The sequence below is a fragment of the Melozone crissalis genome, unplaced genomic scaffold (assembly GCF_028551555.1).
Source record: "Melozone crissalis strain CALT ecotype California unplaced genomic scaffold, PUWL_Pcris_2 ptg000038l_1, whole genome shotgun sequence".
NCBI lineage: Eukaryota > Metazoa > Chordata > Aves > Passeriformes > Passerellidae > Melozone > Melozone crissalis.
Window position 1 is genome coordinate 6,827,433 of NW_026535816.1, and position 18,241 is coordinate 6,845,673.

At 39.2% G+C, this 18,241-nt stretch overlaps 1 protein-coding gene across 1 annotated transcript in view; it reads right to left on the reverse strand.

Moving 5' to 3' along the window:
- Nucleotides 1–18,241, reverse strand: part of QSER1 (glutamine and serine rich 1) — a 44,123-nt gene that overhangs the window by 7,626 nt on the left and 18,256 nt on the right. The window contains exons 4-10 of the mRNA XM_054283682.1: nucleotides 11,920–15,618; nucleotides 8,737–9,032; nucleotides 7,574–7,690; nucleotides 6,838–6,971; nucleotides 5,379–5,590; nucleotides 3,390–3,527; nucleotides 1,956–2,053 (exon numbers count right to left, since the gene is read on the reverse strand). Coding sequence (XP_054139657.1) covers nucleotides 1,956–2,053; nucleotides 3,390–3,527; nucleotides 5,379–5,590; nucleotides 6,838–6,971; nucleotides 7,574–7,690; nucleotides 8,737–9,032; nucleotides 11,920–15,618 — 4,694 coding nt within the window. The remainder of the gene's footprint in view (nucleotides 1–1,955; nucleotides 2,054–3,389; nucleotides 3,528–5,378; nucleotides 5,591–6,837; nucleotides 6,972–7,573; nucleotides 7,691–8,736; nucleotides 9,033–11,919; nucleotides 15,619–18,241) is intronic.

The window sequence follows — 18,241 nt, forward strand, 5'->3', positions numbered from 1 at the left end:
GTAGGCATTTCATTTTTATCCAAGACATCGACCCAAGGATGGCACCAGTTGGCATTGTTACATCTGAAGAAAAACAGAAAAGGTTTTCTGTCCTGCAGATGACATCACAAGCAGATCCTTTCCTGACATCCATGAACTCCATTAACATCTTGCAGATGATAGGATGGAATATAGTCTGAAGTGAACTTCACAGACATGGTACATAATCTGCTGCTCTTCAGAGATATGATACATAATCTGCTGCTAAGTGAACACACAGCAAAGATATTGTATTCACTATGAACTCCAGCTTAATTACATGTTGGAATTCATGTTGGTATTACATAGAATTATAGTAGCTTTTCCCCCTTAAACTGGGAAAAAAATCCAGTGTGACTACCTCTCACTTTTTGTGTACTGTGAATGTAACTGAAATGCTACAAATTTGTATCTTCTCTGCACAGGCAGGTCAAAAAGAGGTATCTATATTAATAACTATTAACACTAAATTCTTACCATGACAAAAAAACCCCAAGAAATGGAGGGTTAATACATGCCACCTCTTTGAGGCTCTGTGCATTTGAAATGACACAGCCCTCCCCAGGCCTTTTTACTGTAAGGAAGAAACCACAAGTAATTCTGTTCAAGGAGGTACAAATCGTTCAGCTGCTGGGAAAACACCATAACAAACTTTAAAAAAGTTCAAGAATCATGTGAATTGTAGCTGTTTCTCTGGTTGATGGTGGTCTCCTCCCTGAAACAAAGCCCCCTTATGTCCCACAGAATTTACCAGACATGGAATGGGGGAAAAGGTTTCATGATGGAAAAGAGCAGAACTTTCAAGTCTGTTATTATCTCCCTCCTCACCTAGTTGTCAGATATGAGCTCACAGCAGTACAAAGAACAGCACTCACTCTCCAAGTGTCTCTGTGCTGTGGGACAGTTCAGAGGAAAGGGGGACAGGGAAAGTCAGGCAAAGAACAAGTTTGGTGGTGGTGTTTTACTGTTGTTGGCCTCAGAACTGTTACAAGAACAAATCATCAGTCTGATTACAGACACTGACAAAAGGATGTTTTATTCCCAAGCAGCAGGACAAGAGAAAATGGGATATTTAGAGTGGATATTACAAAAACTGCCTCACCAGGAAGGTTATGAAGTACCAGAACAGGCTGCCCAGGGAAGTGGTGGAGTCCCCATCCCTGGAGGGCTCTGAAACACGTGCAGCAGATGTGGTGGCACTTTGGGGCAGGGCTTAGTGGTGGGCTTGGCAGTGCTGGTTTAACAGCTGGAATTGATCTTTTCTAACCTACATGAGTGAAAATCACCTTGCTGCACTTGCAAGCTCTGCATTGTTGCTTGGAGGGTGGGTGGGAACAGTGGGAAGCACAGATTATCCTCCTGTTTACCTTCTCTCTACTGAGATGGTACGGCTTCTCTCTTCCCTGGCCACATCCAGACCTGATTTTTTATTACCACGCCAAAGCTGCTGTAATATGGGCTTGTTATCCACACTTTTCTCAACCTTCCATGCTGAAGATACATGAAAGAGCACACAAATGAGTTGTTCTTGCATCCCTCTGTCCTGGTTTTAAACTCCTCTGATCATGTTCTCTACTTCAAAGAGGTTCAGACATCTGCTCCACACCATAGCTATTTCACGTAAAATTTTATTTTAGGCAATACAGTCACTTAACCAAAAGCTCTAGAAGGACAGGAAACAGATTTTGTTTGGCAAACTGGAAAAGCTTAATGGAAAAAAATGCTTGAGAACGAAGCAGAAAGCATGGGGAGCAAAACTAGAACTTCACCTTTGCAGTATGAGCTCCTCCATCCCAAAACGTTCTCCAAATGCCACATCCAAGCACTAAATTTATAACTGCTGTTCCAAATGAGTTTTAAGCTGTTCCTGCATGGTATGAATTCAATGATTTACCCAAACCACCACTTTTAAAAGCCTAGAATTTGAAAGAGAGTACCTTGAAAGCGTGATCCAAGCGCAATTTGGACAGCAGCCTTTTCCTGTTGTCATTCAGCATTCCATCAATCTTTCTCATGTGAGGCAAAAGCAGTTCATCTAAAAGACACATCAAAAACCCACAGCAGCTGATTATTAAGAGATACACAATAATGAGATTCATATTCATTCTAAACTTTGACCCATTAACATACAATGTGGAAAGTAAAAAATAAAGCAATTGCCACATAATCTAATTCCAAATGTGAGAGAAAAATCTTTTTTTTTTTTTTGATCAGCCCACTAAGCTGGTGTAGATAGTATGAAGTTTAATTGCTGACTGCAATCCTGCTTCTTCTTGGAGTTTCCTTTACTGCAAGGATAAATTCAGACAGAGCAGTACAGAGTATAAATATTAGAGACAATTTTACACCAATTCCTAGATAATCCTCTTCTGTGCAATACAGCTGGCAGTTTTATGAAGACAAGTAGGTGGTTTTGACATTTGGTATTCCATTTTACAAGAAATGGTCCTGCTGGCATTTGTAACAAAAAAAAAATATTGAGGAAAGTGCTTACTGCTAAAAGTTATCTGATAAACCACTGTGAATTGAACAATATACAGCTGAACATAGGCATGTGGCCAGGAATGAAAATTTACAGCTCAGTATGGGGCATTTTATAAATAAACTCAATTACTTTGATTTTAGTGGGACTACTGACATAATGCATGGGTCTGCAATCTTGAGATAGGTGTGCACTGATGCACATTCAAATCAAGAGAGGCAGGAGAGGAGAGGCTAGGAAAGATTTTTTAAAACACAGTCAAACAGAATATAGTACAAAACAACAGCTCGCAACAAAATACATGAAAGGATTTATCTTTTGGAACCTTTATCTTTGAATGTGTTTTACTAAATTTTGAGAAATAGGAGTTTTGACTTGTACACCCTGGAGTCTACTAGGATAAACAAATCCAAATATTTTGTCTTCAAAGAAAAAGTGTGCATTAATATCATTTTCTTTCAAGGATTTCAAGATTTCAGAGTTTAAAAGCTGAATTTTTAATAGTAGAAGGAATCATATCTACTTATAGTTATATGCCTATTTCTTCATAAGAAAGCAAACAGACTTGAAACTCTAAATTTAAATAAATCTTTGCTAAGGTTTGAAGTACAGTAACTGTAGGAACAAATAGCTCAATTCTGACATTCACAGCAAAATTCAAATGCAGCAAAGATATTTCCAAGTTACTTTGACTGTTCAAAGAGATAATACAAAAAAATATATATATACACACATAACATGTAGATTCTTCAGCTAAGGTTGTGTAACTCGAATTTTGTTATGTTTGTTTTTAAAAGAACAAAAAGGGTGTTTTTAAAAAGAACACTTGCTTTACTGACTAATAACCTTAAAATCTAGTAAGAACACACAAGTGTTAAACATACTGTACCATTGCTCTTTTCCAAGGCCTGCATTGTGTCTGGATCCAAGGCAATGCTCACAAGCAACTCCATGTAGCTCTTGAAAGTCTCTTTCATAGCTCTTGTATTCAAAAAACGAGTAACAAGTGGAGCTGGAGGTACAACCTCTGAAAAGTCAACAGCATAGAATGAGTTTTTCCCCCTTCAATATCCTAAAAACACTTGTGTTTTTCAAAACTGAAGGTTTCTCTCTTAAATCACAAGTGACCCCTACTGGTATCCCGAGAGATGAAAATTCAGTGCATTCTACTGCAATAAACTACTTACAAGTCAAAAACAGAGGCAGACACAAAATATGGCACAAATGGTTCCATTTTTAACTATCAGTATTTAGATTATATTTTAAGGAATTAAAACATTTTCCTATTAGTGTAGATGAAAGTTCAGAGAAAGAGAATAATTTATTACTTCAGTCAAGTGAAGCACCCTAAGTGCCCTAACTTTCACATCAAGGCAAGGACCTCCCAAAATTGCAAAATTTGATGTCATCCAACAGGAAAAAGAATTTCTGAGTACTAATGTCACCCAGGAGCCTACATACCATTTAATCAATCACAGCTCATTTTAAAACTCACAAAAATGGGGGGGAAAAAAAAGGGGGAAAAAAAGGGGGGGGGGGGGGGGAAAGGGGGGGAAAAAAAAGGGGGGGAAAAAAAAGGGGGGGGGAAAAAAAGGGGGAGGAAAAAAGGGGGGGGGAAAAAGGGGGGGGAAAAAAAGGGGGGGGAAAAAAAGGGGGGAAACAAAAGGGGGGGAAACAAAAGGGGGGGAAACAAAAGGGGGGGGAAACAAATGGGGGGGAAACAAATGGGGGGGAAACAAATGGGGGGGAAACAAATGGGGGGGAAACAAATGGGGGGGAAAAAAAGGGGGGGAAAAAAAGGGGGGAAAAAAAGGGGGGGGAAAGGTGAAGAGATATAGGCACAGTTATGCTTAAGGTGAGGAAGCTTTTATTTTTTCATAGACAGCAATTTTAACATGCACATCAGAACCATGAAGCCTTCTGCAGCTTTTTATAGGCTCCATGTCTGACACCAGGGTTTGGCTGTGATTCAGCCAGCAAGGCTGTTCAACTCCCTCAGGGATGACCATAATCACACCAGGTTACTTGAGCTCTTAAATATGGAGAGTGTTATTTGGGTAAGTTTGCTTGAAAATTATTTTAAAGGTGTTGTCCTCACAGAGGCAGTGTGCCAGTACACCAGTCATGGTGTGTCTATATTTAAAAGTCACCAGGATGCTTTAGAAATGCAGCAATAATAAAGTATGAGCAATGGACAGCTTTGTTTCAAACACACAGGAAATAGAAGCCTGCAAAATGCACCGTACATCTGCTAGCAAAGGTAACCCCTATAATAAACACTGTAAACTTCAGAAATCCCTTTTTCTTCTGGAGAGCTCCTGCAAACATTGAATCTCAATGTTCTATCAATGTCTTAATCGCAAATCTGCTCAGCAGGCTACATTTGAACAGCTGGCATTCAGACAAGCAATGGAGCAGCCAAAAACTCAACAGCTTCTTCCCCTTGGTTCTGAAAAAAGAACAGCAGCATCTGAATTCTCCCCACATCTGCATGCAGGCAAACACTTCAGGAATGTTGTTTTAGACATGACATTCAGTTGCAATGGAAAACTAATGAAGAATCTCACTCTTAAGATTTATTCAGAAAACAAATTGTTTTCTCCTCCTACAATTGTACCCAACACAGACAGCAAGTGGTAAAATACGTACTCATGTAGATAAACTACATTTGCAATAAATTCAATTGTAAACATTTGCTTAAACACCAACAGCAACTGAAAAGTTTTAAGAAACTCATTTTGCCTGGCACTGTTGGATTTTATATTTTCTTTCTGAGGCTTTTACAGAAAAACGTGCAAGATCAAACAATGTGATTTTATAATACTCTTCTCTGTTCAGTTCAAAAGGGCCTGGGTGCCAGCAATGGTATCTCACTCACCATCTTCTTCACTCTGGGCCTCAGGTGAAGAATCAGACTGGGAAGATGAAAATTCTTCTTTCCACTTTTTCCTTTTCTTTGGTGGTGGTTCAGCCTTTACCTTTGGCTGTTTAGCTTTGGGTTTCACAGAAGAGACTTTTGTTGCTGCTGGTTTTGGTGTTGGTGGATCAGGGGGTTTGATGTTGCTATTACTAGGTTTGCAGTGAATAGTTCTGCAATATTATGAGGAGAATGTTAATGAATATAATTACCACACAGGTTTTAGCAGTAATAAAATAGTTATAATCTTATTTAACCAGAATATACTCCCCACTGATGATATCCACTTATTTCACTGTAACTGGGTATTAGGTTGTACCCGTTTTATTTACTACTATATTTTTGGAATAATACTTGACCAAACAACGCCATTCTCTTCCCTCCTCTCAGAACAGGAAACAAACAGGAATGTTAATATCAGAAACACAAAGTTCTGTACTTTAGGAGCGATAACACAATACAGTTTTGAGAGCATGGCAGGGAATGCAATCTTAGAATTTTGTCAGGATGGCAAAGCAGCGATATGTACAGCAGAAACATTGCCAGTATCTTCTGGAACACTGAGAATAATTCTAGACATGTGTCAGAAATGGAGATTTCAAACCAAAATGCATGGAGACAACAGATAGTAGAAGGATGAGAGCAATGGAAGCTCAAAGACCTCACTTAATGAGCTCAGTGAAACACACACAGAGGTGGGATGTGACTGATTTCTCCAGAAATACAACACGCAGTACAAACAAAGAAAAGCCAAAAGCTGTGTTGAGAGAACAGCAGAAGCATAACAAGCTCATCACAATCATGTTTTGTTAAAAGAGGGGGTTGCCTCAGAGCACTGCAAGAACAGGTACTGGAACAGCCTCCACAGCCCAAGAAAAAAGGAGCATCCAAGTCCCAGCTACTTTTAGTAAAACGGGATTATTTCACAAAATTGATCATCTGATGGCACTGCTTTCTTTGATAGCAAACTAGACTTAAAACTCCAGTGTTTTCCTGAATAAAGAGCACTGTCATGGACATCTGACAGGACTGTGAAGAAAGCATGGTACTTCCAGTATACCAGGACAGAATAGTCATTAAAGCAACCCAGAAAAAACTACCTGGCTAGCAAAGTCCACAGGATATGAGAAAACAACACACAGAAAATTAAAATCATCACACTAGCAGGCTTGTAGGGCAAAGGATGACACAGGAACAGCATGTAGAACCCTAACACCTCCCAAATAATTGATTATGGAACAGAATAGAGTAAGGAAGACAAGGCAGTAATTTAATTTCTTAAAGCAAACCAGACAGTTCTCCATTTCCATATTAAAGCACAATTAATACACTTGAAAGTTATAACTCTGTTTATTTCAACAGGTGTGTTCTTAATACGAAAACAATATGGCAAAATGAAAAACAAATTGAAATAAAATACCTTGCTGACTGCACAGGCTTGATTCGTGGCTTTTTTGAGCATACTCTGACATATTCCTTTTTGTTTGCATTTTCAACAAACTTCACATAAACTCGTTTGTATTTTGTCTTTGCATCCCCAAAGTACCCAAGATACTAAAAAGAAAAAAACCCAAACCACAAGTGTTTATGTTAAGCAAAATCTGTCAGTTTCAACAAGTAAAAATTTCAACAGTAAAGAAAAGAATCAGTTTAAACTTCCCCATGTTTATACAACAAGCCACTCTACAGCATTTATAATTTAAACAAAATTCTCCATCAGATTTCCAGATAATAATTAAAACTGAAGACAATAAGGTAAGGGGAGGTACTCTGGGCTTCTTTTTTTGGTCCTTTATTTTATTCTCCACATGTGTTATCCCAAAAGCATTATCTGCCTGGCAAAAGGCTGCCTGTTAAAATTGTATCCCCTCTTGTATCCTTCACAAGCTTTTTTCCACTGATTTTATTCTGGTCAGGAAAACTTGTTCCTTTACAAAAGATATCAAAGTGATATCAAAATGATACCAAAGACCCCGTGCTAGAAAGCAGAAGATCAGTCCATGGATGTCTTTAGGGAGAGTTTGAGCTGGAGGAGGTTTTCCTCCCTAGGATGATTGCTAAGAATGTATGCCAGAATCATATTCAATTTAGTCTCCTAGCCTTGCATGAAGGAAAGCAGCTCCCATGAGGCTCCCCAAGGAATTCTGAGGACTCACACTGTTAGTAGCAGCAAACTCTCTGTGGCCGTCACGCACTTCAGGAACAAACTTCTGCAATAAAGCCTTCTGTACTTTCCAGATAGCTGGAGGCTCTTTTCCTGTCTGCAAAGCAACCTGGAAGAACATAAAAAAATTGTTTGCTAAAAGCAGTGCTTATTTTTCTTCCAGAAATGTGCTTGTGCATCACGTTTTTGAGGAAGTAACCCAAGGATAAAATGTAAAGAAGTCATTTAAAATTCCAACACCGTCGTTATTAAGTCCTGTTTGCATCAAGGCAAGTTTGTAATTGTCAGCTCGAATGAGAATTTTCTGTAGATCCTACAAACAAACTACTAACTCAAATAAACCTTTTGGAAAATGTAGTCAAACATTCATTACTTTTTTATGACTCCTGAACTAACAAACTTAAAATTCAAAATATCTCCTAATGTACCTTAATCCCTTTGATAAGTGAGAAGGGAATATTTCAAACTGATAACACTTGTCTTGTGTGACAAAGCAGCATTACTTAATTTAAAACTGCACCCTAAGAGGACAAGCACAGAGACTAGTAATCAAAAATATTAGAAATTTTCTAACAGTAAGAACATTGCTGGCTATGATAGCAACAAAAAGAAAGGTCAACATGCAGAATAATAAATATGGTGAAGCAACAAAACCAAACCAAACAATCAAAGACAACAAGGAAATTCACATAAACTCATGTGAAGAGTTGTACTGGTTGCTTATGGCAATAATTTCTTGTTGAAATACAAAGCAGAACCTCTTACAAAGAACCAGAAGCCAATTCCATTCAAGTTCTTTTGCAAAGTTTCATTTGAAAGTCTACTCCTATCTTAAAAAAAAAAAGTAGTCAAGAGCCTTTGAAAAATTTATGCTGTTTAATATTAAAATAGGTAATTCCAAGTTCTAACAGAGGTTACCAGCACACAGATTTACTTTATTATGTATGTAGCATAAAATGGGTCATGTACATTCAAAACATGTTTGTAATCTGCACTAGAAAGACACCTTGAAGGCTTTTTGGCAGCAATCAGGGAATATTAGAATGGAAAGAGAAAACTAATCTGCAGCCTTTCCTCTTCTGGTAGTTCCTTGAGGCTAAATTCATATGCAGGGGTTTTGTGCTGTGTTTCCCCCCCAGCAAATATTCAGATTACCTTTAGTGTCTCTATATCTTCAATCTTCACTACAAATTCATCACGTTCTCTGTACATCCCCTCTCCTTCACTGTCCATATTCTCCTCATCAGTACATCCTTCTATTGCAACAGTCTCCTGCATTTTTGCCAATTGTTCTGAAGTCACAGCATCCTGTTGAGCTACTTTTAAGGGGTCAGCTGGATTCATTTTCTCCTGCACACTGCCTGCAGGAGCAGCTGTCTGTGGAGATTCCTGCTTTACTACAGCACTGGTGGTGGTGGCAGCAGCAGTAACAACTGTCACTTTTTCAGTTTCTGAAGAAAAAAATCCAAATTTCAGTTAAATTATCAAGGATTAGCAATGTAATATGGAGCTAGGTTTCTCTTCTTTTCTGTTACAATTTATATTAAAAGCAACTATTCTAGGAAAAACACCTGTTCTAGGAGTTAAAATAGAAGCAGTATTTGACCACAACTAAATCTTAAACAAAAACAGAATACTGTAGCTAATATACCTCTGTTTGTATTAAACTGCTACATCTGTTAGCATCTGGAATTAACAAAACTGAATGCTTTGGAAAACAATTTGATAGTTACAGACACGATCACCAGGTAATACTGCTGTACTTTGTGACAAAGGGCAAATACAACAGTAAAGGTTGCAACACTGAATCTTGTTATCTGCTGAGAAATATTTTGAAATTGGATTGCAGAAAGAGAAATACACATGAAATATGAAAACATTTTCTGTGTGACTTTTGGACATTTATAATTTTTATCTTGTGATAATGTAACTGGAAGTTCCAGACTAAAACTTTAGCAATAGTCTAATGATTTTTAATATTAACAGAGGTGAGCAATGAGAACTGATGGTACAAAACAAAGAAGGGAAAAGAACATTCCTCCTCTATTCCAAAGAGCCAAAGAGAAGTCCCACCTTTCAAAATTATTCTTTCCCACCTGAAAAAAATTAGAATCCTTTTTAGATATTACTTTACAATCTTCTATGAGTGTTAGTTTTAACATTGACTTGCTGATCTAAAAGAAATCAAGTTATATTAACTATAATACAATTACCAATATCACTCAGAAAACTTAAACCACTTCACAATTTTGTTACAATCATTGCTAATTGCTGACTTTTTCACTTGAAAAATTATACAAAAGATAATGTAACATATTTTAACAAAAGTGACTCCAAACAAATGAGTTAAATGTCAAATTAATGTGCCAATACAAAAGCTATATACCTAACTGAGTGAAGATTCACTAAATCCATTCAATAAAATTGTTAATTTGGAATGTGAAATGTGTTCTTCCAGATACATCACCTCACATTATTGAAATATGTTCTATTTCTCCAGTGAGAGAGAGCTCTGACAGCTTTAATTAGCCACACCATTATGAGTTGCTCAGGTATATTTACATATTTGTCAGAACAGCAGATTAAGGTACATGTACTACTTAATACCATCAACAAAAGACTATGTTTTAATATTTGTCTGTCTATACTTATTTGCAAAAACAGACAGAAAAGGGGATTACCAGAAAACCTGCAAAACACCAGCAAGAAAGGAAGAAAGATGTCATCGTTAAGCATCTTGTACAAACAATTTTGCGTGTCACAAAACAGGAAGGTGAATTCAAGAAATTGATGACATAAATTTTACATCCTTATGGATAACAAAGAAGATACAATCATAGTGTAAAAGAAATCATTGCAAATAACACAGTAATGGAAATGCTCACTAATGGAAATGCTCATCCAACAAAAAAAAAAAAATTGAAATATTTCTTTGGACATTGTACACAGAAATGGCTTAACTAAAATTAACAAGCTTCAGCAAGAGGCTCATGCCTTGGCACTGTCCAGATTTCAGCATTCTGGTAAGAAAAACAATCAGTGCTTTCTTGTTTGAAATATATATTCAAGTGAAAGACACAGAAGGAACTTCATCCTCTGTAAGAGCCTTTTTGAAATGCATGCACTTAACATAATTACATAGAAATAGCCACAGAAAAAAACAGAATAGTAATTAAGATAAAGCATTGTTCAGCATCTCAATGCATTCTGCAATGATTTCCCAGTATCTTAGGTGTGATTATTACAAATCAAGTTTAATTTTGCTATGTATTTTTCATGTCACACCTAGAGAAAAAAAAAAAAATCTCCCTTTCTCCTTTACTCTAAAAAGGGAAACCATTACTTCATTCTCTCTTGTTGAGAATCAGCTTACAGGTCACGGGTTCTGAATCCTGAGAAGAGTTAAAGAAATGTTTCATTTCTCCCTGTGATTATTTTGGAAGACAATGGTATTTCTCTGGAATTAGTACAATTATGTGATTGCCTGGATAGTTTCTAATTGCTTACCAGAGGGGAAAAAAAAATATAAATCTTTACTGAAGAGACCTGTCCGGGCAAAACCATTCTGTATGCTGAAAATGCTTCAAAACAAAGCACCCTCAGTTAAAAGCTCTGAAGATGGATGCACAGCATGGATATAACACAACTGAAACTGCAAAGTGTGGGAAAAACTAATTACTGCTGTGATCAGTGGTTGCTGCCTGCCCCTCCCCGCCCAAACCAACCCTTCCCAGGTTTTGTTCTTTTGTTAGTAGCCTATCAACATGGAACTACAACACCCTTGATCAATATGGCTCAAACAACTCCTACCTTGCACCATGAGTAGCAGTTTACAAATAAATGAGTGCAGTTTACAAGAGCCAAAGTTGTTTCACACACGTATCCAATGCAACTTCATTGTCACAGAAAATGGGTGTTTACCTAGCAAGAGCTTATCACCTGCTGATGGCAATTATGAATATATTCCCTTGCTAGAATTTTTTAAAAATAGGTTTAGAACCTCTGACATGTTTTGTTGATGTTCCCAGATGAAAATCATATTTAGTGTTTCAAGCCAGAATCGAAGAGAACACACATTATTCCAACTCCAGGCTAAAATAACTTTTTGGCATTAGTCCTATTTAAGTAGCATGAAAGAGTTTATTTACATATTTTCTAATTGTGGAAAACACTATTTTAGTCCACAGTCAATACACCTTTTGAAGAAAACTCTTAATTGTGGCCAAAACCAAATCAAATTAAAACTTTTACCTGAAGAGAGATAAAATTATTCTTTTTTTTTGTCCCATCAGCTACAAAAATCTCCTTCAACATATGCACCTGTAGTAACCCTTTTACCTGATTTGATCTTTTTCTCAGATGTTTCATCCAGGGCTGACAATGCAGTAGAGATGCTCTTTTGAAGATCATGATTACCACCCACAGAATCATCTTCATCCGAAGAAAACGAAGGCAGCGTTTCTAAATTTTTCTTAAGTTCCTCATCAGCTTTTTTGGTTGGACTTTCTCCACTGACCTCAGCAGCCACAGGTGCTGCTGCTGCTGGCTGAGGCTTTGCAGAGGGCTGCAGGCAAGGAGCACGAACTATTTGTGTGACTGGTCTCCTAGTCCTGTTTGGCATTCGTACAGCTGGAGTGGAAAACTGTTGCCTAGGCCCAGACTTCAGAAAGTCTAAAAAAGATGCAATAAATCCTGTTCTGACTTCAGGCTGTTTTTCTTCAACTTCTTTAATTTTTTGCCTCATTCTTTCCTGATGTTGGTAAGTATCATAACAACCTTCAGAAACAGGAGAAGAGTATGTGAAACATGCATCATTTCCTCTTGAATTTTGACGTTTACACTGTCCACTTCTTTTTACCTGTTTCTGAGTTGCACTGTCATCTTCTGCAGCATTTCTGTTTTGGCTTTTTCCTTTGCTTTTTTTCTTCTGAAGGTTCCCTTGAGTTAAATCTTGGCATTCTTCTTCAGTTCTATTAATGGCTCCATCTGAACTTTGGGGCACAGACAGAGGCTGCAATGGAACCTTTGACTGGTTACCCGACACTGTACCATCATCACCACCCACACTGAAATCATTCTCTGAAGCAGCACTTTCCTCACTGAGGCTCCTACCACTTGAAACAAACTCTGTCTCCCTTGCATTCAGTGCACCATCAACAGAAGCTTCATTATCTTCTTCAGACTCATGACTGATGCTGGATTGTTTCTTCACTCGCACAGCCTCCTGCTCCTCCTGACCAGGACCAAGGGTGGGAGAGGTCATTCTTATTGGTACAGTCTGATCAGAAGTTTCAAGGTGCTGCTGATCCAGGTTCACAGCTTTTGTCTGTATTGTTGACACTGGGGTAAGATTTAGAGTAATTTGGCCTCCATTCAGAGAAATATTATTTCTGCTTGCTGGCTTTCCAACTACAGTAGGTGAGGCACTGAAAACAGAAGACACGTGTCTGGAATCCAACGATCGGAACTGCGTTTTAGACTCCTCACTATTTTCAACAGTTTGGATTTCCTCTTCATTAGAGGCTGATTTGGCAAAGTCAGATGGTGTCACTCCACAGGCAGCTGCTGTTGCTGCTAGGATGTCATCCACGTTGGATAATATATTCCTCTCATCGCTGAGAAGCATAGATTCTGGGAAGCATATAGAACTAAGAGAAACAAATTGATTTTTTGCATCATGTTGATTTGTCTGAGTAAAATGATCTTTTGCTGTCAAATGCTGCTGTAGTGGTTTTGAAGACTCAGAAATGTCCATTTTCATTACTTCTGAATTCTGACTATGAAGCTGCTGCTGAGAATGACCCCCATTGCTTTGAACAACGTGACCATCCATCTGAAGGAACGGGTGTGCCACCTGCTGAGGACTCTGTATTCTTTGCACTTGTGGTGATGCCTTTGCTTGTCCTAAACCCGACTGCAGGATTGACTGGTGAAGGATCTGCAAGTCACAGGTTGACTCCAGCAGTACCTGTGCACTGGGCAAGCACAGCTGATGACCATGTCTTAAAGCATGAGGCTGCACCTGTGGTGGCGTGCTAATGACTTGGCCCTGCTGCTCTTGAGCTTTACTGTCATGTACCTTATGCATAAGGGAATGCTGCTGGTTTAGTTCCTTAGCACTCACAGCTCCCTGTGTTGTTCTCATTAAATTCGTTGTCTTTTTGATATCATGGCTTAGGCTGCTGATATGGCCAATGTGTTGGGAAAGCTGTTCCACAGAACTGACCATTCTTTCATCTTTTTTTGTTCCTTGAAGAGTAAGTCCAACAACCTGATCCTCAAGACGAGAGTTGCTTCTGATTACACTTTGAGAGTATCTGTCATTTGCTTTTGAGACCCTGTAGGACGCATCCTGAGCATTGATCTCCTCCTCTGTTAGGCTTTGAGTGGAAGATTCGAGAGCAGCTTGCTGTTGCAATGCCTGCATGTCCTGCATTGATAATTCCTCCTCCTGCTTCGATGAGGCGTACAAGTTAGAGTCAGACTTCCTTTTAACATAGGACTTTGTTTCTGAGGAAGGTCTGTTGTTCTGCAGCGTCTGGGAGTGAGCTGGGGATGCAAAAGGAGACTGGACAGATGGCAAAAACTTTTGAGACTGTGGAGAGGAGGATTCTTGTGACTGAGAGTTCTGAGAAGAATGTAAAGAAATATAGCTTTGATTAGGGCTGGAGGCTGGAAGAGTTTGTACCCGAGGAGAGGCGTTAAAGGAAAGAGAAGGCGACGTTAATGTTAAAGACTGCCCTGAAGAATAGCTTTCTGAAGGACTAACAGCTGCTAAAACTTGTGACTGAGATGAAAAATTAACTTGGGACTGGGTAACTGGAGATAAACCCTGAGAGTGACTAGAAGAGTAGTTCTGAGCTTGGCTGACTGAAGAGAGTTCCCTCATTTGCCCAGAGTAGTTCTCATTTGGAACTGAGGTCAATACCTGTTCCTCTGAGGAGTAACTTAAAGTCTGACTGTCAGAAGTAATAGCTTGTGACTGCCCAGAAAAAGTCAATGTTTTATACAGTGAGGGCAGCTTCTCAACCTTACTGGATGAGAAATCCTGCGAGTGGCTGACAGGCGGCACATTCTGAGCCTGGCATGAAACGTAGTTTTGGGACTGACTGACGGACAAGAGGCTGGGGAGCTGTGCTGTAGAATAGATCTGTGCTTGGCCTGTAATGACAGAACTCTGGTTTTGTGCAGTTTTGGCATAGCTTTGTGTCTGCACAGTGGGAGCTACACTCTGAGGCTTGGGGGTCTTTGTTGACCTCGGAGGCTGCTTCATGGAACAGTTTTTCACTTTTGCAGTGGAAGCAGAGGGAAAACCAGGAGATGGAATTGCAGATGTGTACGACTGAGCGAGTTCCACTGTGACTTGAGAAGTCTTCTGCTGTGGTCCTCCATTGCTCACCTGAGTAACATCTCCAACTGGACTGCAGGATAACGCCGAGTGCCTAGACGTATCCTGAAAGTTAACTCCACTTGTACTTGTTAAATAGCTGTGTAAGGAATGCTGTGAAACAGTCAGCTGAGGCTGGACAGACTGAGTACTCGAAGGCCGCTGGTGGTGTTTGATAACACTACATTCTCGCTGAAGTGCTCTGTCCATGGAAGCAGTGGAACCAGTGAAGACAGATGTGCTGTAGGCCTGAGACACCTGCTGGGCTCCTCCAAGGGTCGAAGGCAACAAACTGAACTGAGGCTGCAAAAGATGGGGCGCAGATTCTTGAGCAGAACGATATGTTGATGACTGGGGGGGCACACTGGTACTCAGAACGGAGCTGCCCAGGCGCTCGAACGTCAAAGCGGTTGGAACGGTGCCTTGGGATGTTTTAATCTGCAATAAAGGATCGTGGGCACTTAAGAGACCGTTGGATGTAGCACTGAAAGTGGCGTCTTGAAGGGTAAGAGAAGGGGTAGTAGCAAAGTTTCTGCTGCTGAAGGTGTTGGGATGCTGATACGCTGACAAAGCAGAGGTTGGTGGAAATGTTCCAGAGGTTGGCAAAGCTCCAGTAACAAATAGTTCTGTGGCTGTCGAGGAATGCATACCTGGAAAAAACAAAAACAAAACAAGGAGGAAAAAGGAGCATAAGAGAGCTTTAAAAATAGCAACATTGCATTTCTTCTTGCAAGCTCTTACAGCATTTACAAATATAATGTTCTTTAGAATCACCATCCTTTTAAGAAACCCAAACATACATAGGGAGGCACTTACGGGTAATCTTCAAAATGGAAATGTGGGTTTTTTTAGAATGCCAAACTCTATACCTGCAGTGAATTGCTGAAACCTCATATCCTTAAGATGCAAATTGTTGATTAAAAAAATTGTACAAGATTAATTCTGCTTTGAAATGGAAGGCTCTTTACTAGTTTTTATTTCAGTTTAAAAAGAAGATCATACTAAACTGATCAAAAGCCCTGGCCACCTTTAATAAACAGTAAAAAGGCAAAATTACACCTTAGCAGTTGTAATACATACACAGTTTAAGAAGCAATCCCATCTCCTGGAGTTACCCTCACCAATAATTTTATAACTCACTTTATGGGAAACATTTCAGAGCATACAGTGAGACAGCTAATGGTCTATACACTCTGCAATTCATTTTCTTAAAGGAGGGGTTTGACTTTCAGTACAAGCAGTAAATATAATTCGTATGCTTTCTGAAGTGAGAGTCCCAAATATCCTCAGACAGCAATTATCTGCATGGTGCAGTAACAACTATCCAAATGAAAAGCATATTTCTTATTTGCATCCAGCCATGGGTATGACACCCTGGCTTAAACAAGATTTCTCAACAGAATACACTACTCCAGTTGAAACAGGAGTATAAAACTCCCTTGCAAGCTTTGAGGCTCAGAGCAGTGATCCATATCATTCACCCTGTAACCCTGTAATCATTCACCTTGCTTTCCACCCTGTAACTTGCAGACACTGGTGAAGTTTGTGTACTGTTTCCAAAGTCTACCAAGAAAAGCAAAGAAGACAAGTTTATTCCCAGAGAAGCTTAAAATTTTTGCAAAGGATTCAGTTTCCTCTGGGAAATTTACCAGGGTATGCAAATCAGAAAAAATTAAAATCAGTGGAATGACTTGACCTTTTTAGATTCTTCTTGCACTCGTAAAACACTTTTTAGCTTAGCATCATTCAAGAACAAATAAAAACTCTCAGTAAATCAAGCTTGTTTTGAAACAAATACTTCAGTTAAAAAAATATTTCATTTTACAATACAGTAAGTCTTCTCAAGCTGATTGCAACTTAATCATACAATTGCTTTTGAAGTTTCAGGTGAAGCTGAGAAATAAATTCTTTGTTTCTCCCCTTCAGCCCAAGACAAACTGATATGAAGAGATGTGATAATGAAGGAATGTCAAGGTATTTTTCCTTAGTCAACAATAAGGTCTTTCTGAGTGAGAAAGCATAATCAGTGTTTTAATGCACTTTTCCCCCCATTCTAAAAAACTGCAACATCATGTTCAACTGGGTTCTCTTTTACTGCTCCCTACTGCTAACACAAAGGAAGGGCCATCTGGAAGCCCCTAAGAAAGGGTAAAATTTAAACCTGTTTTAACTGCAGATGTTCATTTCTCATCTAACCTGTATTTTACCCTTTTCTTCCATAAATCAAAACCATTCCAAATACCTCTAACTTCTCAAACCAGACAAGAGCCTGTCACAGGAGCACTACCATGGCAGAAGTGCTGGGCTTTATATTCTAATATTTGTTCAGGAGCAGACAAAAAGCATGGCAAAGGTACTAAGTTGCATGCACAGACACACCCTCACAACCCTAAGAAATAAGAACCCTGATAACACAGATCAAAGGAACACTTGGAAGGACAAATATAACATTGTTCTTCTTTTTTCCCCCCAAAATCAGCAGTGGGGGGTTTGGAGAAAACCCCAAAGTAAGAAACCCTTCTGAAAACAGGTCGCTTTGCAGAGTGAAGAGCTCTTGCTTTCCCTCAAAGAAGCTCGTGAAGATAAAGCTCTCAACAGACACTTGGGAGGATTGAGGGTTACAGAAAAGCAGCAAAAGTATTAAAGGACAACAGAAAGCTCAGAGAACTGGCAATAGTGAAAAATGGGCTTACTAATGAGCTTTTAGTAATGAGCACAGAGAAGTCTCCCAACCATTGGTACCAACATCAAACCTGACCCACAGCATGTCTCCCCCTTCTTCACAATTCACTGTTAGGCAGGCTGCAATGGAGAAATGCTAGGACAAAGAGAAAATGATTTCTTCCCAGCTGACATTCTGATGGGCCATCATAACTCTAAACTCACAACTGATTTATACTAAGGTTGTTTGCCAGATTACCAGTGGGCATCTTCATCTGTGCTCCTACATATCTGCTTTTGTTAATAGTGAGTTGAAAGCCACAGTCTCTAGTCTCAACTTCTTGAGCAGCTCTTCACAGAATGCAGCTGCACCTTACCCTGAACAGAACGAGTGCAAACTGTCAACAAAAGGACTGCTCCACTCTGGCTACCTTGTGCCTCCTCCCCAAATCAGAGCAGCAATCACACAGCTGCACTGAGACACAGATCAGCCTGCTGATACAGAGGAAATCCATCCCACCAAAGGAAAAAAGCCACTCCAACATTTTCTGCTAGATCAGTGAATAGATCCAATTCACTGCACAGCTGCACAATCACTCCAGAAGAGTAACC